The 25,754-nt window shown below is 44.7% G+C and overlaps 1 protein-coding gene across 5 annotated transcripts in view; it reads left to right on the forward strand.

Moving 5' to 3' along the window:
- The window catches only part of LOC5564774 (visual system homeobox 2), a 248,507-nt gene that overhangs the window by 32,294 nt on the left and 190,459 nt on the right, over positions 1-25,754 (forward strand). For all 5 annotated transcript variants that reach the window (XM_021848920.1, XM_021848919.1, XM_021848921.1 and 2 more), the window contains exon 2: positions 21,272-21,325. In XM_021848920.1, coding sequence (XP_021704612.1) covers positions 21,272-21,325 — 54 coding nt within the window. The remainder of the gene's footprint in view (positions 1-21,271; positions 21,326-25,754) is intronic.

Below are 25,754 nucleotides of genomic sequence, written 5' to 3' on the forward strand. Positions count from 1 at the left end.
ATATTTATTTTGAAGTTTACAAATGATTCTAAAGCGAAGTATGCACTTCAACAGAAAAGTAATCGCCTATCTCGATGCGTGGAAAATTTCTTGCAAGAAATGCTCAAGAAAAGCATTTTTCTTTGATTGCAGTACGCAGTTGAAAAGAAATGTCAATTCAAATGGAGCTCACTGTAGAAAATTTCTTGAGCATTTCTTGGGCAGAAATTTTTACTTTTCTTGAGCGGAACAGCATACTTAGCTTAAGACACATTTCCTTTCGGAACTATAAGTTTTTGCATCTTTTAATTGCTATATACACTCTAAATTATTAAACTGAAGATTATCCTAGATTGGTTGGACCGGTGCGACCGACCAACAAGAAAAAATGTCTGGATCCAGTTGCATCTGATGTTGGATTTGAAACAGACCAAGGTGTAAAAACGACAAGTTTTAGAGGCCTGATGTCAACGTAGCTGTTGGAAATTCGCTAGAGGTAGATAACCATACTAAGTTTCCTACATCCTATACCCAGGACCTTCTTATTTTCCGGCATTCGATGTCACACTCAGTTTGACCTATCTTGTCGACTGCAAATGCCAGTGGCTATGTATGCATTTCTACGCTGGTCTCATAAGCTTTCCCTTTCATGTCTTTGGACGATAAATCTACAAGAGATTTCGTTGATATTACCGGATGACGATAGTAATGACCGGGTATATTCAATATGGGACGCACATGGGTTGGAATTTTTTTTCGCATTTTGTCCACACAAAAATACAATTTTAGGAATGATTCCGAAAAGTACACTATAAATAAACATTTTTCATGGAGCTAACTCAAATGTGGCGAAAATTGAAATGGGACTGTTATGCGAGTATGGGCAGTACACCACTTGAGCAATCCAGCGAGAATTGCTCACCTACAGTACATGGGCTTGTTTTAGTGAGTGGTCGGTGGTGCGGCATCCCCACACTCCCTGAGTTACCTTTTCAAGGGTCTGGATGCATCTGAAAGATTTAGATTTATCATTGTGCAGTATACACAAGTTCTGAATGCGATCAGTTTCAACTCTCTTCTTACCAGGCTTTACGTTCAAACTGAAACAGAGCCTGTTTAGTGTTTGTTCCCAATTGCCAAACAAAACACCGTCTTGTAAGTCGCTATCAAGCAGCTACAAGGCTGTAATTTATTTATCCTTGATTAGTTATGTTCCAGGTAAGTATAATAGATTTAACTTACTAATTCAGTGTTCTTCTGCGTAATATGACTGGCAATCTTTGCAAAGGAATTTAACGACGATCAATCCACAGAAATCTAAAGGTAAGTTTTATATAATTTCAGGTTAAGGTAAGTATATGCTATTTTTCATTTCAGGTGGTAAACGTACCTTGAATGCTCAACTATAATTCTACGAAAACTGACGGACTTTTTACGAAAGCAGATACCTTAATTCTACGAATATTTATAATTGTTAGAAATATAAATTCAATGTATATTTTAATTCTAACTCACTTCGAAATATAATTTGAAGAACGATCTGATAGTGCTGACTAACCATAAACTCACTGATAGCAGATAATGGACAATGTCATTCGCAGTTTATCATTCCACGTTTCTATACAGGTTCGTCCGAGGGAAGGGTAAGTCGTTTCACTACCTATCCATCGTAACGAGGGGTATTGGCAACATTCCCCACCCCGTGAACTACTTCCGGTTCCCTCGGAATATCTTCTAGGTTCCCGTCATTTGCCGTCACATCAAGAACGGTCAATTTCACAGCAGGTCTACTGAAGACTCCTCTATTTGTCTGTACCTTCGCACGCCGCACATTCCCGGATTTGTCCGGATAGGTCTCCAAAATACGGCCTCTCTCCCAACTATTCCTCGAGGCCTCATCCACTACAATTACTAAGTCGCCTGGTTTCAACGGCCTTGTGGATTCAAACCATTTCGTTCGTCTCGTCAGCATAGGTAGATACTCCCGCGTCCACCTAGTCCAGAAACCGTCCACGATACGTTGCGCAAGTCTATAGCTATCGCGCAGTACGTTGCCGTCGTTTGCGGGATTCGTTGCAGGTTGTTTTATACAAAAAATGGTTAGGCGTAAGTGCCTCCTGGTTCTCGTCCTCTAGTGGTACGTAGGTCAGGGGACGGGAGTTCACTATTGCTTCAGCCTCTAACATAATGGTTTCCATCACTTCGTCACTGGGGTACCGTGCACTATCAGATATAGCTTGCATTGCAACCTTGACGGATCGCACCATGCGCTCCCATGGTCCTCCCATATGAGGAGCTACGGGAACATTGAAGTGCCATTGAGTGTTTGCATTGGTAAAAGTAGACGAACAGTCTTCGTTTATCCTCTCGATCTTCCGCTTTTCTTCAGATAACTGGCGATTGGCACCCACAAAATTTGTGCCATTATCCGAGAAAATCTCTGATGGAGCACCCCTTCTAGCAACGAACCTCCGGAAAGCCATTACACAGGAAGTTGTTGATAGGCTGTGCACCAGCTCTAGATGGATAGCGCGAATGGTTAAGCAGGTGAAGAGACAAATCCACCGTTTCACACTGCTACGCCCAACCTTGACCAAGAATGGTCCCATATAGTCGACGCCTACGAAGGTGAAAGGTCGAATAAACGGCATCAAACGTACTTTCGGTAAAGTTCCCATCATTGGGGCCAAAGGTTTAGCTTTCTTTATTTTACAGAGTTGACACTTGCGGCTTACTTTCCGGACGAGCACCCGCAGTTTCGGAATATAAAACCGTTGTCGTAGTTCATTACAGACGGTTTCACCGTTTGCATGGAGAAATCGCTGATGAAAGGCTTGCACAAGGAGAAACGTTATGCGATGGTCTTTTGGGAGTAATACGGGGTATTTCATTGTGTATGAAACATGTGGTGCGTCGCTTATTCGGCTATCCATCCGTATAATCCCATACTCGTCGAGAATGGGAGACAACGTATACAGCGGGCTATGTTTGGGAACTCTTTTTCCACTTCTCAATTCTTGAATCTCTTGTGGATATGCGCTCGCCTGTGCTTGTTTCCAGAGCGTTTCTTCTGCAACTACGAATTCGCTTCGATCTGGTACTAAGCTGCTTTTGTGATTGTTCAGAATTCGCTTCCAGACTTTCGATGCTCGGTACAAATATACCATAGTCCGAACCAGACGATTCCAGCTCGAGAAACGTCCAACTTCAACTAACTCGTCAATTCCTTGATGAACAGCTACAGTATGCATCTCTTCACTTGCTGCATCGGTTGTACTCAAGTCTTTCGCCAATCCAGTCGGCCAGCACTCTTCGGATTCTCGCAGGAATGACGGTGCTTTAAACCATCGGTTCTCCGGGTCGAATGACGGACCAGCACTCCACTTGGTGGCGTCGTCAGCAACATTTAATTTCGATGGAACGTAGTGCCATTCGTCCACGCTAGTAAGGGAGAGAATTTCACCGATGCGGAAGGAAACGAACTGGTGGTATCGTCGCCCATCTGACCGAATCCACGCCAAAACTGTAGATGAGTCCGTCCACAAGAACCGCTTCCGAATATTGAGAGTAAGAGCCGTACAAATACGTTGAAGTAGACGCGATCCCATCAAAGCCGCTTGGAGTTCCAGACGAGGTACTGAAAGCGGCCGTAGTGGCGCTACCTTGGTTTTCGCCGCCACCATCGAACACCAGCTACCGCCTTGGTGCAGCATTCTGAGATAGCCAACACATGCGCACGCTGCTATGCTGGCGTCCGTGAACACGTGAATTTCGATTCCATCTATGGCTTGTGGCTGAAAATTACCGAAAAAGCAGCGAGGAATTTGTACTTCGTTGATGCTCTCGTATAGTTTTATCCACTTGGTCCATAATTCTCGTAGATGCTCTGCAATAGGCTCGTCCCAGTTTGTTCCCGATCTCCAAATCTCCTGCATCAGGATTTTCCCATGTACTACAAAATGGGCGACAAACCCTAATGGGTCATATAGCTTCATTACGGCTCGCAGTACTTGCCGTTTTGTTGGCGTTATTAGGGTGTTTCCCAAAACTTCCTGAAGCCCTGTCCGATCGAAGGTAAAGTGGTCAGCTATCGGAACCCACATTACTCCTAAAACACGCTCATGGACTGCATCTTTATCTAGGTTCAACGACTTGACAGTAGACGGGCTGGTTTCTCCTAAACGTTCTAGAACTTCCGGTGAGTTTGACAAAATCTTCCCAAATTCAAAACCCGCTGATGCATGAATGTGTTGTACTTGTTGGACTAGTTGAACTGCTTCGTCCACGGAATTGACGCTATCAAGGAAGTCATCTACGTAGTGACCCTTAACTATCGCTCTCACTGCCCTGGGGTACTGTTCTGCGTATTCGAGGGCATTCTTATTCTTCGCAAATTGCGCCGAACATGGGGAGCTGGTAGCTCCGAACATGGCGACGTTAATCATATATACTTGAACATCCTCTTTAGGATTGTTGCGCCACAGAAAGCACTGCGACTATCTATCTTCATCCCGAATTAATATTCTCAAAAACATTTCGCGGATGTCAGAACAGACGGCTATTTTACCCTCCCTGAACCGTAGCAACACGTCTACGAGCGGGACTAGAAGATCCGGTCCTTTGAGTAGCATGTCATTGAAGGATGCTCCACCGACTTTTGCTGCTGCATCCCACACCATTCTGATTTTGTTTGGTTGTTTGGGGCTCGTAACTATTCCGAGTGGAAGATACCATCTCCGGTGAGAGTCTGTGTTCCTTAACTCTTCCGGCGAAACTTTACGGACGTACTGTTTCTGTTCGGAGCTCTCGATTTGCTCGTTCGCTCTTTTTCGTAGAACTGAATCCTTCGCCAAACGGTTTTCCAGCCCTTTCAATCTACTAAATGCCATTTGAAAGCTGTCTGGAAAGCAAAAATTGTCCCTACGCCACAGCAGACCTACCTCCATCCGACCTTCTCGTCGCACGGTGGTAGTTTCAAGGATATTTCGAGCTCGTTTGTCCTCGTCGGACTCTAATTGGTGCGTAACAGCCGCTTCTTCGACTGCAAAGAATTTTCGCATAGAATCATGCAGTTCGACATTACTTATGCTCTCGACAGCATGGACGTGTAACTGCTGGACAGACTCATCGCTTGGGGTGTTTCTCCCATACACGCACCACCCTAGTCGAGTTCTTGCAGCGACTGGGTCACTGTTGCCTCCTTCGCGGGTTTTTAAACTGGTGAGCATTCGCACATGTTCGATTCCAATGATCATGCCTGGTTTGGCGTTGACATAACTGGATACAGGAAGCCCTTGAAGGTGAGGGAAAACCTTCGCTAGTTCAGGATAGTTTAACGTCTGAATCGGAAGCCCAAGCTCGCGGACCGTCCGAACGTCGTTCAGCAAGTACATTTCCTCTTTATTGACTCCAGAAATTTTCACACTTAGTCGCCTAGAAGTTTTCTCATGTCGACCAATTTTTCCTGTCCAACTTAACCAGAGGCTATCTGGCTCGCCCTCGATTCCAAGCTGTTTCGCGATTCCTTCTTCGAGCAACGTCGATGACGACCCGTCATCCAAGAACACGAAAGTGTCTACTTGCTTACCGTTCCCGTAGAGCGTTATGGGAAGGTAACGAAAGAGGGAGAAGGATTTTGTTCTGTGGTGGTTTTGGTGGACAGTTTCGTTGGTGCTTCGATCGATGTTTCCACTGCGAGTACTATGCAGCAGAGTATGATGCCTAATACGACATCCTTCAGCACTACATTCCTTTTTCGACCGACAAGGCCACTTTCGATGCGGAATCAAACACAATCGGCATAAATTCTTCTGTCGCACAGCTTTCCATCGTCCTCCTATGTCCAACGCTTTGAAGGCCGCACAGTTCAGGATCTGATGATCATCTTTATCGCAGAATGAGCAGGATTTTGAAGAAGTTTCTCCAACTGCGTTCTCCTTCTTCGTTGGATTTGATGCCTCACTCACGTGGGTGAAAAGTTTCTCTTTTTGTCTCGGTTTTTCAGCCCTAGTTTGCTTCGGGTGATTTTGGGCCGAATCCACATCGAAACTTAGTTCGGATGCGAGATTTACTAGTCCCGACATAAAGCTGTTGAACGTTGCTAAGTTGACGCTGACGAACTGCTGTTTGTAGGAACCCCACTGCATTTTAAGAGGCGTGGGTAACTTCTCTATCAACTCCTGCAACAGCATTGGATTTGATAGGTGCGCTTGTTGATCCGCTAGGACAATGTGATCGACGAGATTTTGTATCGCCAAACCGTATGCTACGATCGTATTCAAATTGTCCGACTTCGGAGGAGGAACGTTTCTAACCTTCTTCAGTAGGGAGTTGATAAGTATTTCGGGTCGTCCATATAGCTTGTGCAGAGTGTCCATCACATAAGGAACCGAAGCTGGCAATAACAGACGGCTACGCACTGCCTCCAGTGCCGGCCCTCCTAGACAACGCTGTAGCCTGGCCAGATTCTCTGCATCTGTGTAACCGCATACGTCCGTAGTATTCTTGAAAGCGCTATAAAATATCGGCCACTCCTGAGGGTCACCGTTGAATTTTGGCAGTTCACGTGGCATCACTTGTCGTGCCGCCAATTGAGCACTAGTTGGTCCAATCGTCTGAACTGGCGGACTGCTCTGCACATAACCGATTCCCATTGACCCTGGTATGACTGGATTCACAACTGATGCAGGATTTCCCGGAACAACTCGTGAATTAACTGGAATGCCGAAGGTTGCATCAACTGCTGATGGGATAGAGTGAAATAACGAATTTGTTGACTCTGCAACTGTCGGATAGCGCGCTTGATTTTGAGTTGCAGCAACTTCTGGAGCCAATGAATACTGGAATGCGGAACGACTTCCAACTGGTAGTTGCGCTGAACTTGGCGGAAACGAACCTCGAGATAGAATTGGACCCGTGGCTGATATAGGAAACGCTAGTTGATTTCCACCAATACCGTTGAAATTTTGCGAACTCGATGGAATTGACATCTCTGGATACGAATAGACCGGAGGCATGCCAGAAATAGCGGATTGTGTAACTCTAACCTTCTCCGCTCTCTGAACTCTCGCGTTAGTAACTGAGGCAGTCGCCGGGACAGTGCGTGTTAGGGAAGACCCGGTCGGTGCAATTGTAGATACAGTTATCACTGGTGCCAAACCAAGCGTAGTTGGGCAGCATGACACGCTTTCTGACACTGCTGCCGTCGCCAGCTGTTCGTACGATTGCGTCAAAGCTATGACGCTTCCGCCCTGAACTGGAACAGTCGGATCTGCATATAGCATACCCTCGTTTAGCGGAACCGAAGGGTTCCCTATCTTCTTCGCCAAAGAGTTCCTGCTTAACGGTGGTTTTGCTCCGGTGCCATCTTCACTGGCGATTGGCAGTGAAAGGGTTATCCCCGTTTGGATAATCGTCGGTTTCGAATGCCCCATCCCATCCGCTGAGGATCCTGCAGTCATCCACTTCTCCAGTTGATCACGCTTACTCTTTACACTAATGGCGCTTTTCCTGCTCGAAGACTCCTTCTCATCACCGATCTGCATCAACAACTCATACTTCTGCTTCAAGTACTCCTGTTCATCATCCATCTCCTTCAACCTAGCCTCTTCCTCCTGTCTACGGATTTTCAACTCTTCCGCTGCACGCTTTTTCTTCAACTTCTGTTGCTCTTCGAGCAGTTGCAGGCTGAGCTGTAGTCTCAACGAAACACGACTACTCTTGCTAACCGACGACTCGTTGAATGACACCTCAGATTTCGAGGAGCCATTCCAGTCGGCTAAACAAGCACTACATTTCCAACTCCTATCGGGATCTCCAATGGAATCGGTAACACCAGCGCACTGAAAGTGTACCCAAGCTTCACAAACGTCGCAACACACCATATTGTCATCGATATCACCGCGATCGCATTTCTTACAGTGCTTCTCGCCGCCCGGAGTCGACACATTGACATTTTTATCCGACATCGTTGCAATAATGAACCTAACTCTAACTCTGACTAACTTATCTCTAGTAGAGCGATTTGCGAACGAGCAAATGCGGTAACAAGGGATACAGAAAATACGGGCTAAATTTACTGCACTTAGCTGCTTCTCGTACACCGTCCCAGGGCCGCATCCAGTCAGTGAATGTGAAGTTAGGTTCCTCCCCCGCTCTTAGCGTACTGTGGCGAAAGATGTCTTCTTGGATAGATCGCCTTTCTGCCTTCGCGATTCGCCGGAACTGAAAGCAGCAGAAGCGTCCGACGGGCAACAATCAATCATCCAACTTAGGATGAATTACCTTGTAGTTTGTTCCCAATTGCCAAACAAAACACCGTCTTGTAAGTCGCTATCAAGCAGCTACAAGGCTGTAATTTATTTATCCTTGATTAGTTATGTTCCAGGTAAGTATAATAGATTTAACTTACTAATTCAGTGTTCTTCTGCGTAATATGACTGGCAATCTTTGCAAAGGGATTTAACGACGATCAATCCACAGAAATCTAAAGGTAAGTTTTATATAATTTCAGGTTAAGGTAAGTATATGCTATTTTTCATTTCAGGTGGTAAACGTACCTTGAATGCTCAACTATAATTCTACGAAAACTGACGGACTTTTTACGAAAGCAGATACCTTAATTCTACGAATATTTATAATTGTTAGAAATATAAATTCAATGTATATTTTAATTCTAACTCACTTCGAAATATAATTTGAAGAACGATCTGATAGTGCTGACTAACCATAAACTCACTGATAGCAGATAACGGACAATGTCATTCGCAGTTTATCATTCCACGTTTCTATACAGGTTCGTCCGAGGGAATGGTAAGTCGTTTCACTACCTATCCATCGTAACGAGGGGTATTGGCAACAGTGTTCTTATGAGCACTTCTACAGTTATTAACTGAGGGTTTACTTCACCAATTGATCGCTTTTGCATGTGTGCATCTTTTGACAGGTACGAAGATACACTATGCTCTGCGAAATCGAGAAAATTTCCTTCACGAAAAGACGACCCTCAGCTTGGTCTTGCTGAATGGCTGCGCGTTTAACGATACGGCTATTTGGGCTCCAAAAACATTTATTGCTATAGAAATGGTATATGTATTTCATGCGAAACTTGGCAGTATTTTTAATGCTACCTTTACCAAAACATTTTTCATTTGTTCTAAACATTTTTAAGCTCAAGGCTAACTGACATCGATATAAAAACGTCACTATTATTCCAAGATCATCAGTGACTATCTCAGATACAGTATTCTGTCTAAAATTGATCTGTCTTCCATTTGACACTGCTACGCAAATTATGTCATGATTTACAATTTTCATCATGCACCCGGTAGCAAAGGTGAAACAAAAAGGGGAAAAGGGGCGTATTTTTCAATCCAATGGCTTCTTTAAGGAGTGATTAATCTACTCTTAAACATATCATATTGGAACACAGCGTGCAAATGCATAATCAATTGAATTTTTAATATTTCAAATCAGCTTAAAAGTAAATCACCGATTTTGAAGACAGTATTCCATTACCAATGCCAATCAATCGCAAATTGCCCAAGCTCAAACAACAAATCAATTATCGTTCAGTGAAACTACATCGTTTCACGTCCTTTGTGAATATCCTTCTCGGAAATTACTTTATAAGAGTAAGTCCCTTCCTCACCGCCTCACCGTGATTTGCCAGTTTCATTCTTCTCAATTTTTCATACAAACCTACCGTATCAGATGTCAATTCCCAACATCACGCAAAAGCGCTGCAGCAGAAAAGGAAGAAATGTAATTATATCGCCTCGTATCCGCTTTCTTATTATTCAATTATATGGGCAATAAAACCGAATCGTTCCGAGTCCAAGCCCAAGTTGTTCGTTTAGTTTTCTTGTGTGCAATTTTGCGAGATGTCCTCACCCCCCAACACTCGAGAAGAAAGTTCCATGTCGAAAGGTAAAGCGGCTATCGAAATGATTGGATTGTGTGGCATTCGACGGGAAAGTGGAGCCATCAAAAGGTTTCATGAAAAGCTCTCCCACTCTTCCTTTGGATTCTTATCAGGATGTGCCCTGTTATATAGGATTGATTTTTCCTTAAGCGAGGTCCTTTTGTGACGCGCGACGTGTTGTTTGCATATTCAAACATGCATGACATCGATTTCCTGCCAGGGTTACCTGTATTTACGTCCTCCAGCCATGTTTGCAATCCGATCATCAGCTTTTTCGCAGTTATTGGCAAGGAAAGACGAAGGACAGAGGAACGGAGGGGTTGCAACTTGGATTAGATTGATATTTTTGAAACATTTCTAATGTTTGGTGGTTACAAATCATGCAAATTTAACTGGTAGTGAAATAACAAGATACGTTATTAGTAACATAGTTTGTTATTGAAAAGTCAATCTTTTCTTCTTGGGTAGCATCGTATTGACTTTGGTGGAACAAATTCAACCTTTGACCCCTCTACCTGCATACTAAACCCAATCAGCAATATTTGGCTGAAATTTTCCGAACTGACGTGTTCATCTCCAAATTCTGTCTTCTCTTCGAATCAGCAAAACGATGCTGATGATCAGAAGAATTTGCTGAAAAATATCGAATTTTTTGCTTGAAATTTCAATATAAAATATTCGGTTTTCGCAGCTTAATTTTTCTACCAAAAAATTAATAAAAATCCTGATAACTTTTCAGGTTTTCAATAATTTCTAATTTTTTTCACAAGTTTTTCAAAAATCTCTTCTTTTTTTAGACATCTGGTTCCAGATATACAACTGTATGTATGTTTTCTTTTTTTGAAAATTCTTTTCAACCTTTTATTGCTTCTTTTTTATCTTCGACCTTTTGTCCTTTTGATGTTTTGTCTTACAAACTTTTATCGTAGATTCATTTGAGAATGACATTCCTATACTTTTCATGTTCACTTCCTAAAAAAGCAAAGAAAATCATAAATAAACTCCACCCTGAAATCGTTTCGACTAGCTTTTCGTGCAAGCAATTTTCCAATTGTAGTTACACATACACATACAGACGAGTCCAGTGTTGGTAGGTGGCACGTCTCTGGAATACAAATCCGTGAACAGAAGCAGAAAGGTACATGGGAATGTGTTTGCATGCCACTACACTATTGTGCAGCTTGCTGCCAAGCAAGTGGCGACACAACAAGAGTGAGAGAGATTGAAGGGGTTCAAATCGATTGCAATAATGGAGCTTACCTTCTCAATCTGCTCGTTAGACTCGGTTCCAGCAAATTGATGTTTATTCAATGATACGAAATTTTGTTCACCTTCGCCGGGACAAGTTGGAAAGGAGTTCTGTTATTTTTTTTTTCTATGTTAAGCACAATGTGTGGTAGGCAACCTCAAGTGCTGTTGGGATCGCCTTAGAGGCTACTGTTGATATCTTCTTTTGTCCTTTAAGGGGGTGATATATTACGAAATGTCGATGGGATTTTATCCTTGGATGGCAATAAAAGATTCGAAAGGGCAGAATTTGAGTCAGATATCATGCATTGATGTTATGTGGTAAAAAGCCTATTTCAATAAGTGGAATGACCCTTCAAATACAAGACAAGAACTAGATACATAGTGCTGTTAGATGACGTAATGACCTAAAAGCCATTCAAATTTCCATCATATGTATATCTTGTTCAGTTCATGGTCTTTCCATCCTCGGTTACTACCCATATTCTACAGATGGCACTGCTTTCTAGCTCTGTGGCGATCAGTCCAAACATCTATTTTGTTTTCGACATCTGTATCACAAGTTCAACTTTTGTTGCTTTGAATTTCAGACGAGTTGACATATCTGCCAATAATATTTAAGTATGTCATCCGCGAAAACAAATATACTGGTCGGATCTAGAGAAAATCGTACCTCCCTGATAGTCGCAGCTCTCTGCATAACATTCTCAAGAGCAATGCTGAACTACAAGCATAAAGCGCTTGAAGGGCAATATTGAACAGGAGGCAAGGAAAACCATAGCCTTGTCAAAATCCTTTGCATGTTTAAAATGGGTCTGATAACGCACGCGATATCTTCACACAGCGCTGTACATTATATAACGGCAATAACACAGATCCGACCGTTATTGCGAACGGCCTAGGCAAATACTTTGCCAGTCTCGCTGCCTTCGATAACTACGACCCGGAATTCGTCCAACGATTCGGCGCTACCGCCGGGACATAATAAATTTCATATTTCATAAAAGTGCCTGCGAACAACTCTCAGCTCCCCATGGATATGGCACGAACACCTACTTTGCAGCTCTTGGTGAAGTCCTGCAAGAGGCAAACAATAAAAACTACCACACTGAGATGATCTCACTCGACATCTCAAAAGCGTTCAACCGGACTTGTCAGCTGGGGCATAACCGGTCACATCCTGCCCTTCATGAAGAACTTCCTTACCAACCGATCCTTTAGGGTTGTTATAGGGAAGATACCGGCGTTCCACAGGGGTCCGTCATATCGGTAAAATTATTTCTGGTCATGATATACGGCGTATTCGAAGACCTGCCAACAGGAGTGCAGATATTCGTATATGCGGACGATATAGTTATCCTAGTATATGGACTGACAATTGTAGCCACACGCAGAAAAGCACAAGCAGCCGTCTCTCGTGTGGCCAAATGGTCTGCCTCCGTAGGTTTCACCAAGTCGGCATCCAAAAGTGTTCGATGCCAAAAAGGTCCATTCGGGCATAGGGCCAGTAGGCCTCCGATCGTAAACAACAACCAAACCATCCTTCATCGTAAGACAGCAAAAATCCTTGGGGTCACCTTCAACCACGGCCTATCCTTCAAGGCCCACTGTGGAGCAGTCAGAGCCAATTGTCGTAGCCACCTAAACCTAATAAAATCTTTTTCGGAACCGCACTGCAGCAACAACCGATCTAATCGATTCCGTGTCGCCACCGCTCTTATTGATAGTCGACTGTTTTACGGTCTAGAAACCACATTCTTGGCGATGAACAGACTGATTGACACACTGTCTCCCATCTATAACCCATCTATAATTTCAGATCTCCTCCCATCTACCTCGGCCGACGCAGCCTGCGCCGAAGCCGGCCTTCTGCTTTTCCGTTACTTAATTACTGCGACGCTTTGCATGAAGGTGGCCGCCTTCGCAGAGAAGACTGCTGGTAATGCTAGAATCCACCTCCTAGAAGAGGCCAACAATCTGCTCGACAGCATAGCTGGCACGAAACTCCTCCAGTCGTCAAGGTCCACTGGTACGGTGAGCGTGACTGGCACCGCTCGTCACTCAAATTCGACGGTAGAATAAAAGACAACTTCAGGGCAGGAGACTCTTCAACGCGGCTGCGACAATCCGTCGCTGAGGTCTTGCGGACAGACTATGCAGCACATCAACGGCGCTATACCGATGGCTCTCTATCAGTGCAAGGGGTTGGAATAGGCATCGCGGACGACGAACTCGCGGTAAGCCTCAGTTTTCCCGGACAATGTCGATTTTTTTCCGCCGAAGCCGCGGCTATTTTCTTTGCCGCTACTGAACCAACCACTCGCCCGATCATCATAATAACCGACTCAGCCAGTTGTTACTTCGCGCTTCGATCGGAGGCTCCCCGTCATCCGTGGTTTCAGGGAATAATCAGGTATGCATCACCCGAGTGTGCTGGAACTCACATGATGGTGAGGTTCCAGAACACTGTGGTATTCCGGGAAATAGCACAACCGATCACCTAGCTGGATTCGGATACTCCAGTCGCCGGTATACCACAACGGTTCCGCTGGCCGATATTCGACGTTGGGTAATATCGAGGAGCCTACCTACGAAAAACGAAGGAAAGCGTTGATGCTTGGACCTCAAATCAATGAAGGACCAAAAATTAATCTCCAGATTAAGAACTGGCCATACAAGGGTTTTCTACAACCTAGGAGGGACACCTTTCCACTGGGTCTGCGAGGTTTGTTGTACAAACAATATTGTCGAGCACGTAATTTACGTATGCCCGCTGTACGAATATTTGAGACAGATGCACGGAGTTCCAGGCAGCATCCGAGCCGCCCTTCAAGACGAGCTATCCCCGATAGCATCATTGATATCCTACGTCAAAGGCACTGGATTTTAATTAAATCTTCCGATTGCCTTAGGCAACCGGATCTAACGCACTTTAGTTACCCCACTATATGCTAGTTTGCTATGTTTGAGCTCCTCGGATTCTGTTTGATCTAAGTTTTAAACCATGTGTGATAGTCCCTTAGTTATCCTCATGTGTTGTCGCGTGATTTTGTTTTTAATATTTTAATTGCCCCTGTGATGAACTCTGGCGAATAACTCTGTGAAGACCCTAGATTTAAGCCAAAATAGTTTGTAGCTGTTTTTCCAGACGAGCCCATCTGGCTCATTCTGTTCACCGGACCGGGGATGAACCTGCCTACGGCAGAAAATACCTGAATGAAAAATGGAAAAAAAAATTAACGTTGCCTTATTTTCCATAGCTCTTCGCGGTCGATGTGGTGGTGCGTCGGAACTTGAAATTCGCGACATTTTTGGAGGATCTGCCGCAACATAAAGATGTGGTCTGTTGTTGATCACCCATCCTTGAAACCGGCAAGATAATTTCCCACAAATCTACTTGCTAGCGACGATAGATGGCGGAAGATGATCTGGGAAAGCACTTTATAGGCTGCGTTAAGAGCGGTGATCGCTTGATAGTTCTCACATTCCAACTTGTCAGCCTTTTTGTATATTGGGTATATTACTCCCTCCTTCCACTCCTCCTGTAGCGATTCTGTGTCCCTGATCCTGGCTATCGATCGATGCAGACAAGTAGCCAACCTGTTGGGCCCATTTTAATAAGTTCTGCAACTCCATTCTTTACAGCTGCTTTGTTGTTCTTGGGCTGTTTAGTAGCATCCTTTACTTCACCTATTGTGGGAGTTGGCACGTCTCCCCCATCCGCCGTTCTGATGAAGCCATTCCTCCTGCTGCTTTGGTCTTCCGCCTTTGCGCCACCCAGGTGTTAATTGTAGTGTGGCTTCCACCTTTCAATCACCTCATGCTCGTCCGTCATGCAACTGATCCTGATAAGGATATCCTGGCACATTTTGGTTCGCGGCCTTTGAAGGATGCGTTGAGTTTCTTGAAGAACGATAAATCTGCTTCTTCTTTTCGCACTTCAACACCTCCAGGCGGCGAAATAAGATGGGTTTGCTGCCTTCGCTTCTGTTTGTATCGTTCCACATTTTGACGGATACCTTGCCAAAGTCTAATACTCCTCGTAGTACCAACCGTTCCATCGATTTCCTTCCACGAGCCCAATGACACCTTCCACTGCGTTGTTAATGGCTGCTTTGATACAACTCCAGCAGACCTCAAGAGGGGCTTCGGTGAGCTCTCCCTTATCCGACAACGCTGCTTGAAGGCTTTGCGCGTAATCAGTTGCAACTTCGGGTAGCTTGAGTCCTACTAGATAATACCGTGGCGGGCCTCGGTATCGAATGTTGTTCACAACGGAAAGCTTTTGGAGTACTTCAACCATCAGAAGGTAGTGGTCCGAATCGATGATTGCCCCGCTATAGGTTCTGACATCGGTAATGTCTGAGAAGTGTCTTCCATCAATCAAAACGTGGTCGATTTGTGATTCAGTCTGTTGGGGTGCATACAAGACGCGACGCGAGACAAGACATAACACTTATCGTTCTTACAATCGTCAAAAAAGTTAAAAAAATTTTACCTTTTGTCGACCGGTTTCGGGCGCGATGTAGCCCATCTACAGGACAATGTCCGACTGACTGCGATGATTTCGTACGTTGATCGTATACGTCCAAAACGAAGAGATGCTTCAATGTATTGTGATGTCTGCTATGTTGAAGAGGCACGACGTGATCGGAGGGTCGTCTTTATTCATCAATGGCTCTTCAGACTTATTGATGAACATGGACTCCCATTTATTTAGGTGCGAAACTTTCCTTACTGCTTTTATTAACTTCGCACCTTGCCAGTTTATGCTATGGTTACAATTTGATGCATGAACCGCTACGCTGGATTCATTTGTTCTATTGGAAACCACAGCATTCCTGTGTTCTCTTAATCTTATTTTTATCTTACGCCGGGTTTGTCCTATATAGACCGCAGAGCAGTCCTGGCATGGAATCTGGTAGATACCCGACTGATCGTCGGGTGGAACTTTGTCCTTCAGGTTGCATAGAAGGTCTCGAAGCGTGTTGTCACTTTTGTGTACAACTTGAATACCTTGTCGTTGCAATGATGTTTTAATGGGATTAGTTACTTTAGGGTAAAATGGCAGGCTGACTCTTCTCGTTTCTTCTTTTATCGGTTCTAATGTAGTAACATGTTGGCGTTGTTTTCTGAGTTTGTGTTTCTGGAAGATTTTATCTACAAACTTCCTTTCGTAACCATTCACCTCGGCAGCGTTGTAGATTCGAGCTCGCTCCTCCTCGAATTCTTCATTATCCATAGGCACATTGTAGAGTCGGTGTGCCATAGAATGGAAAGCCGCTTGTTTCTGGGCACCCGAATGGCTTGAATCGGATGTAATATACCGATCGGTGGAAGTGGGTTTTCGAAAAATTCCAAAACTCAGCGTGTTGTCATCCTTCCTGCTGATCATTAGATCGAGGAAGGGCAATTTCCCATCTTGCTCTTTCTCGACTGTAAACTTTATGGTTTCATGTTGTGAGTTTAGCATGTTTAATGTTTGATCGCGTCTTGTATGTGTCGTTTAGTTCTTACGTTAGCACACACCACAAAATGAGTCTGTTGGGGTGATTTCCAGGTGTACCAATACAGGAGACTCTGCTGGAAGTATGGTCATGTTTTTGGAGGCGGCGAAATCAATTAGTCTTAGGCCGTTTTCACTCGTAAGCTGGAGAGCGCTGACCTCTCATATAATTGGTCTAGATTCCTCCTTCTGGTCAACCAGAGCGTTTTGCTCTCCGATAACTATTATGACGTCACGGCTTGTGCAACTATCGTACTCACGTTCCAGTTGCGCGTAGAAAGCGTCTTTATCGTCAACGTCATTCGATAGGTGAGGGCTGTGCATGTTGTTTATGCTGATATTGAAGTCTTCGATCCTCAACTTGCTCATTCTATTGTCGATTGGTCACCACTCAATTAGGCGCCTCTGCATTTCGCTAATCACGATAAAAGCTGTGCCCAGCTTGTGTATGTTGCCGCAGCTCAGGTAGATGGTATAACCATCCCTATACGTCGACCCTTTCCAGCAAACTTCATGCTGCCCTACGATAACGAACTTGCGGACCCTCAATAAGTCGGAAAGAATGCGGGTACTTCCCAAGCAATTGGGGGATTTACAGTTCCATGATCCGAGTTCCCAATCCAATCCAATGCTTCCTGTACTGGTGATTTTTACGGCTGGCATGTTAGGCCTGTTTCGTCAGAGAACCATCGTGCATAGTACTGTTTAGAGTCCCACGTTGCACTAGGACGATGATCCGCCACTCCTAATATGGAGTTTTGAGCCGCCCCTAACATAAAGAACAGACACTCTGATGAGCTACACCTTCAGAAGAGAGGAGCCCCCTTTCCCTGTCAGCATACGACCTAGGTCCCACCGGGATTGGTTAGCCGTTCTTTCCTATGGTTACTAGACCCCCTCCTCCATAAACCCATACGTAATTAATGGACGACCCCTAACGACAATTAGGCAGTTCAAGTAATGAGTCAATACTCCATATAAGAAATAGTCATACGAAGGTTTCGGGATTGCAAAATCAACGGAGTTGTATGTAACTGACAAGCTTCTCACAGGTGGACCACAGACAAACAGACGTAACACTTAGAACAACTCGCGAACAAAATCATAGTCGAGAGAACATGTACGCCCAATGCTAAAATCGGCGCATTTGGCCGATGGGCCAACAGATGGCGGTAATGTGTAAACGTCAAACGCGAATAAAAATAATGCGAGCGCTGCGGGTGCTAGATGACAATGCTGAGAGTGTGACGTCTGTTTGTCCGTGGGTGGACGATAGAGCAGATATTGTATGTACTAACAACGTGTATGGCAATCCCAATCCCACATAATGGATTTGAATGTAGCCAAGATCAATTAAGTATCAATATTGAAATGTGTTTGAGTATCCAACGGTTGCTTAGAACATGCTGGATTCGAAAACATGGCGGTGGCGCAGACTGGTGGTACCAATTGACTAGTTGATCGGTTCAATGCCGATAATAATCGGAGTCTTCAATGTTTTGAACCTGGAGTGGGTTAGCAGACTGACCATCGTTAAAGAGTATAGCCTGCTGGAAGCTCTGGCGACTCTCGACGTAAGACTTTGAAATGAGATGTTTGCTCACTTTTCGCAAATAAGGTCGGAAATCCATCATTGCAACCTTCGGCTACCCGTCAAAGATCATAGCGATTATCAAGCGATCCCCTACAGTAATGATACAGACAAACAGACGTAACACAGACGAAATTTCCATCGACCACTCATTTAGCGATAATTTCAAATTCGCTATGTTACAAATCTCACAACCATGAGGAGGAATGAGAACGAAAGTAGAAAACGAAGGACCTGTTCGTCGAGGCACGCTTCAAACATGGATATTCAACATATGCGTTAGTGTGAGCGTCTGACGCAACTATGCCGATATAATGGATCATTGAATGCAGTTTTTGTCAGTGCTCACCGCATCAAAACAAAGGCGCCTCTGTATATGGGATTTAACATTGTGACAGCATTGCTGTTCTGTCAAGCACACAAGGCTACGGTGGCGCTATCTATGCTTTCCATAGCGGCCGTTTTGGTTATTTTAATGATCCATTGGTCACCGGTGGCGTCCGGCGTACTGGTAGAAAGAAAGATTCAGCATCCTTGGTGCAGCTAGAACTGAATTGATCATGGAAGTGCATATGGGCAGGGCCGCAAACGATAGACAGCGACGAATTGATCTCACTGCTACAAGGAGTTGTTATGGGAAGCTGAAGAATACTATGCTAAGGCACCGCTTACCGAGTAATTCACATTTCAATTGTCACTTGGACATATTTCCCTCTGTGTTCCCCATATCACCTACTCGATCATGAATCGGAGTAGCAAACACGTCGTCTAGCTAACAGGCAAGCAACAATTTCTCACTATGCTTTCGAAAACCAAACGTGCGTAACCTTGATGTTGAACAAAAACCTGAACGATCGTATTTCAAACCAACAAACCAAAATTCACCGCCATACAACAAAATATTAGACGCTTCCACCGCCACCGTATCAGGTAATAAATAGCAAGTCGCCACCGGTCCCTATAATTGGTAGCCTAAACTGTCCGCGCTGGAATGCTGGTACAAATTTCGAAACCGTGTTTAAGAAACGTTTTCCATCTCGTTCATTTGCATTCAAATCACCGTCTAATAATGATTATGTTCGAGCGCTGCTCAAAATAACCTTCATGTTCGGCACAAGTTGGCTACCGCCAAATCGGCTGACGATCGATCGTTCTATTTTATTTCACAATACCCACCGGACGACGGCGGGTTTCCTAGCGTCTACCAATGATGGAGGTTTACTTTTGTTATACCACAATCTAATACTTCGACAGAAAGTGAGAAAAAAGGCAAAGGCGATGAAGTAATAATGACGCAGATGAGGCACACAAAAACGAAACTACGGAATGTAGGCGTATTCTTTCGAAAATTATGACCGCTAAAGGCAGCTACGCCAACGAAGATGCTTCCAGTCATGGACTACCCATCTCAAAAGTCCATCATCGTGAGCCATCGTCATCGCTGCAGCCCGTATTGGGCGATTTGGGCAATGTGGCGGCAACTGGCGGTGGTAGCATTAGCATATAATTAATCAATTATTCTATCAATATCGATTTGAAATGATTACTTGTACACTCTTTTTTTTTCACCCGCACTGACTGCCGCTGCTCGCTAGTTCATGAACGGTTTCTATCAAGAGAAGACTGGGAAGAAGCTACCTAAGGTCCGTTGCGTCGTTTCTTATGTTACATTAGAAATGAAAAAAATATGAAAATTTCACAAACTTTGACTTGGAGTAAAATAAGTTTATGAGAAATGGTCGAGAATACAAGAAGTCAAAAATCTAAAGAGGAGCAAGTAAGGGAGAAAATGTCTATACTAGATCTCTGAAGAAAAAATCTTCATCAATAAATCTTGGTTTGGTACTTGGTGTAACATCAATTGGATTGATAAAACCTCGTTAACGATGTTCGTCAATTTACTCGGTCTATGGCTGTGTCCCTCCAACTTCGATTTTGGCCCACGCTCTTCAGATTTTGTTGCATCAGGTCAAGCCACCTCATTTGATGAGTTAAGCTCCAAAATCATCCTTACCAGCCGCCTTCTTGTTGATTTGAACATGCCATCCTTAACTTCTCTCAATTTAAGAACAGGTTGGTTTCCTTCATCTGCCGTGCTGACGTAGTTGTTTTCTCAGCTGTCGTGACCCTCTGTGCCCGCGTTCTCCGTTCCATTCAGGTGTTCGTCGTAGTGCTGCACCCTCCTTTCGATCACCTTATATCAGTCCATCAAGATGCTTCCATCCTTATCCCTACACATTTTAACTCAAGGTACGAAATCGTTTTTCAGCTGGGCTAAGATGAGAAGCAGGCAGGTCTGAATTGGGAGCGTCACCAGGACTATTACATGGATTTTATAGGAATTATAGAAATTCGTAGCAATATCAAAAGCTGAATAAGTCGTAATGATTTCCACACTTTTCGGCGGAGTGAGAACCATATCATCCACGACTCGGCAGTCTTTTGTGTTCGATCCGTCCGTTTGTATATGCAGAACGATGCCGTTCGAGAAGCGGTGTTGTTGGTTTTCACCTTTGGAATCGTGAAATCGAGATTGAGTGTCAGTCATAAATCATATCTATCATTACGCGGCGTGGTGTATAATTTCAAGTAAGCTTGTTAAGCGCAGAGACACACTTACTGGCAACTTTTTTTTTGTTGTGGAGGTACGTTCAATGCTAATGCTCCAGTGCTGTTGCGTGGAATAGTGGGTTCACCGTTTTCCATCTCCGATGGTGATGGAAGAACAATGAGCGAGTTGTGTGCCGGCTAGAACGGGACGATGATTGGGCCGCTTTGTTGTTGAGTAATTTTATGCTACTTTCAAGCGTTTCCAGCATAATGTTATCGGGAAAAGATCGAGGGATAATTATTTCATGTGCTCGTTTCTGGTCTGTAACAGTTGTACGAAAAATGTATTTAATAAGCCGACTTTGCTTATGATATGGATGATGGGTCTGGTCAGTTGATTGAATCAATTATCGTCTATCAAATATGTAATATTCTGTATTCTATTAAATTAACTTGTTATGATCTTCTTTTGCAGGTTTTCCGCATCTCAAATCGACGTTCGGTGCAGCCGGCAGTCCTTGTCTACCTGGTAAGCAAACACTAACTAGTTAAAATATCTTGTCGAAGGAACTCAGTTTAGAAACTTAGGACTGATATTAGACCGGCGAAGAAATCTAATAGACAAGAAGCCGTAGTACGTGAACGTCTTGCGCTGTGTTTCAATGAGGCCGATGATTTTATCGAAGATATGCAGATATGTATGTTTACACCCGCAGATCATTCCACATATATGTCGGCTCATCACTGATAGATGGCAACAAATAAGCACAGAGCATCGCTTCCAATTGCTCTCTGCTGCTCGGACAAAGCAGATCAATGTTGAAGTCCCCTACCAGGAAAATGTTGTCATACCGAACAGACAAATCAGTCAGTTTATCTGCTTATAAGAACAGGCTTTGGAAAATTTATACCCCTTCTACCACTAAACCGAATAGCACCTTTCGCGTTTTTACTAGCGCTGCCATTAATTTGAACAACTCGCAAGAAGTCCGTTAGAAGTAGATTATATCGCAAATCGTTTAATTATTTCATTCAAATAACTATATGTGGAAAATTCATTTAAATTGAAAATAAGGTTCCGGATCATGTGGCCGAACGTCATTAGGCCGAAAGGGTCATTTGGGCGAATGCCATTTGCACGAATGCCGTTTGGCCGAAATTGAAAAAAATAGCGAGCTACAGTTAGCATGCATTTGGAATGAATTTCAAAGCTGACTTTCAGAGAACAGTTTATACTTAAAGAAGGATAAATCAACATTGATATGCAGCATTTTAGTATTCAAAAAACAGTCAACGCTGAAAGAAGAATATCCTTAATATTATCATTTAGGGAGCCGGATCATATTCTTGGCAATTTTGATTCACTTCGGCAGTGGGTTTTTTTATAACTACATAGCTCATGTTTGGCCACAATATGCGTCGTACTGAAGCGGTTCTTATTGCAAAGTTTTAGACAACTTACTTACTAACTAACTTACTTACCTACTTTTTTTGCTATACATCAGTTATCTTGATGAAGCCTCGCCAACAATATTTCTCCAATTCACTCGATTCATGGCCGCTTCTCTCCATCCTCGACTGCGACCCACGCTCTCCAGGTCCTGGTGCACCTGGTCAATCCACCTAGCTCGCTGCGCCTCACGCCTTCTTGTTCCGACCGAATTCGTAGCGAACACCATCTTTACAGGGTTGTCGTCCGGCATTCTTGCAACATGCCCTGCCCAGCGTATCCTTCCACCTCTACCTACCTTCACGATACTGGGTTCGCCGTAGAGTTGAGCGAGCTCGTGGTTCATACTTCGCCGCCACACGCCGTTCTCCTGCACGCCGCCGAAGATCGTCCACTCTGCGTTCGAAAACCCCAAGAGCTTGCTTTGTTTTCGAAGCATTCACCATTAACCCGACTTTTGTTGCTTCGCGTTTTAGGCGGGTGAACGAATCTGCCACAGTTTCAAATTTTCTCCCAATAATATCCATGTCGTCCGCGAAATCGTGCCTCGACTGTTAAGTCCGGCTCTCCGCATGACACCTTCAAGCACAATATTGAACAACAGGCACGAAAGTTCGTCGCACTGTTGTAGTCCCCGCCGAGACTCGAACGAACTGGAGTGTTCACCCGAGATCTTCACGCAGTTTTGCACACCGTCCATCGTTGCTCTGATCAATCTTGTGAGCTTCCCGGGAAAGCTGTTCTCGTCCATGATTTTCCATAACTCTAGGCGGTCGATACTATCGTATGCCGCCTTGAAATCGATAAACAAATGGTGCGTAGGGACCTGGTACTCACGGCATTTCTGGAGGATTTTCCGCACGGAAAAAATCAGGTCCGTTGTCGAGCGGCCGTCGATGAATCCTGCTTGATAACTTCCCACGAACTCGTTTGATATAGGTGATAGACGACGGAAGAGAATCTGGGATAGCACTTTGTAGGCGGCGTTGAGGATAGTGATTGCACGATAATTTTCACGCTCCAGTTTGTCGCCCTTTTTGTAGATAGGGCATATAACACCTTGCTTCCACTCCTCCGGTAGCTGTTCAGTTTCCCAGATTCTGACTATCAGCCGATGCAGACAAGCGGCCAACCTGTCCGGGCCTATCTTGATGAGTTCGGCTCCTTGTTGTTGCCAGCGGCCTTGTTGTTCTGGAGCTGTTGGATGGCATCCTTAACTTCGCCCATCGTGGAAACTGGTTGGTTTCCACTGTCCGCTATGCTGACGTAGCCATTGCCTTCTGTGCCTGTGTTCTCTGCGACATTCAGGTGTTCATCGTAGTGCTGCTTCCACCTTTCGATCACCTCGCGTCCGTCCGTCAAGATGCTCCCATCCTTATCCCGGCACATTTCAGGTCATGGCACGAAGCCTTTGCGGGATGTGTTGAACTTCTGATAGAACTTTCGCGTTTCTTGAGAACGGTACAGCAACTCCATCTCTTGGCATTCCACTTCTTCCAGGCGGCGTTTTTTGTCCCGGAATAGGCGGGTTTGCTGTTTTCGCTTCAGTCTGTATCGTTCCACGTTTTGTCGCGTACTATGCTGCAGCATTGCAGCCCGCGCTGCATTCTTCTCCTCATAAACCTCTTGGCACTCTTCGTCGAACCAATCGTTTCTTGAGTTCCGTTACGCATATCCGACAATGCTTTCGGCAGCGTCGGTAATGGCTGCTTTGACTGTCCTCCAGCAGTCCTCAAGAGGGGCCCTATCGAGCTCGTCCTCATCAGGCAACGCTGCATCAAGATGCTGCGCGTACGCATTGGCGACATCCGGTTGTTTCAGTCGCGCAAGATTGTACCGTGGCGGGCGTCGGTACGGTACATCGTTGATGACGGATAGTTTTGGGCGCAGTTTTACCATCACCAGGTAGTGGTCGGAGTCAATGTTAGCGCCACGATAGGTTCTGACGTTGGTTATGTCGGAGAAGTGCCGTTCATCGATCAAAACGTGGTCGATTTGCGATTCTGTCTGCAGAGGTGATCTCCAGGTGTACCGATACGGGAGGCTGTGCTGGAAATAGGTGCTTCGAATGGCCATATTCTTGGAGGCGACAAAATCTATCAGTCGTATGCCGTTCTCGTTCGTCAGCCGGTGGGCGCTGAACTTTCCAATCGTCGATCTGAACTCCTCCTCCTGGCCAACCTGAGCGTTCAAATCTCCTATGATGATCTTGACGTCGTGGCTCGGGCAGCGGTCGTACTCGCGTTCGAGCTGCGCGTAAAATGCGTCCTTGTCATCATCAGTGCTTCCGGAGTGTGGGCTATGCACGTTGATTATGCTGAAGTTAAAGAATCGGCCTTTGATTCTTAACTTGCACATTCGTTCATTGATCGACCACCACCCGATCACGCGCCTTTGCATATCACCCATCACTATGAAAGCTGTTCCCAGCTCGCGTGTGTTGCCGCAGCTCTGGTAGATGGTATGATTACCTCTAAACGTTCGCACCAATGCTCCTATCCAGCACACCTCCTGCAGCGCTACGATACCGAAACCGCGGGTCTTCAGTACATCGGAGAGTATGCGAGTACTTCCAATGAAGTTGAGAGATTTGCAGTTCCACGCTAGTCCATTTTCGTCGCTGTGGTCTTTGCCGATTGTTTCGGTCCGTATTCTCTCGTTGACGTTCCTGCACTGGTGTGTTTTTACGGTTGGCTTGCAGGGCCTGACACCAACCCCCTAGATTTCCGGAGGACCATTCACCTAAATGTTCGGAGGACCATAGTGCGCAGTTTACCTTAAAGTCCTTCTCTGGCACTCGGACGATGATCAGCCGCCCATGACATGGGGAACAGATGCTGTTGTGAGCCGCTCCTAACATGGAGTACAGACGCTCCAGGTTTGCAGAAGCAAAAGCAAAAGCAAAAGCAAACCCTCTTCCCTGTCAGCATATGACCAGAGTTCCCACCGGGGTTGATTACCCGATCTTCCCTAAGGTTACTCGTACCCCGGTCAGTACCGCGAGGAGGTAGGGATAGGAGTTGCTGGGCAAGAGGCTAAGGACCACACAAAGGGGTCTATTTTATTCCTTCAGGTACGCAAGGTACCAATGGTACGCTTTGCCCAGCCTTTTACTAATCATTCGAGCATTCCAATTTTTTTATTGCATTTCATTTTTTTATTGCTCAATGGATTACATTAATGTCACCTATTCACCTTCAAATTGAAAAGATTCGAACGGTTTCCCGACGGAAGGAAATTTGCTTGTGAATGAGTATGATTATAATTTACCTGATGAGTATGATTATTAAGCAAGCAATCGTTAACTGAAACATGAGAATGAATGGAGATTCTGCCTGGGGGATTCCGGCTACGAAGAACGTTGCCGTTGATCTGCCTGGTACGAGCCTCAACGATTCGTTTGCGAGAAGAGCAATCCCAAAATTTAGACTTATAGTTGCCCCACAAATTTCACATATAAACTTTTTGGTATCTACCTTAAGGACAGACGTCATTAGCGTAAAACGAA

The sequence above is a fragment of the Aedes aegypti genome, chromosome 3 (assembly GCF_002204515.2).
Source record: "Aedes aegypti strain LVP_AGWG chromosome 3, AaegL5.0 Primary Assembly, whole genome shotgun sequence".
NCBI classification, from domain to species: Eukaryota; Metazoa; Arthropoda; class Insecta; order Diptera; family Culicidae; genus Aedes; species Aedes aegypti.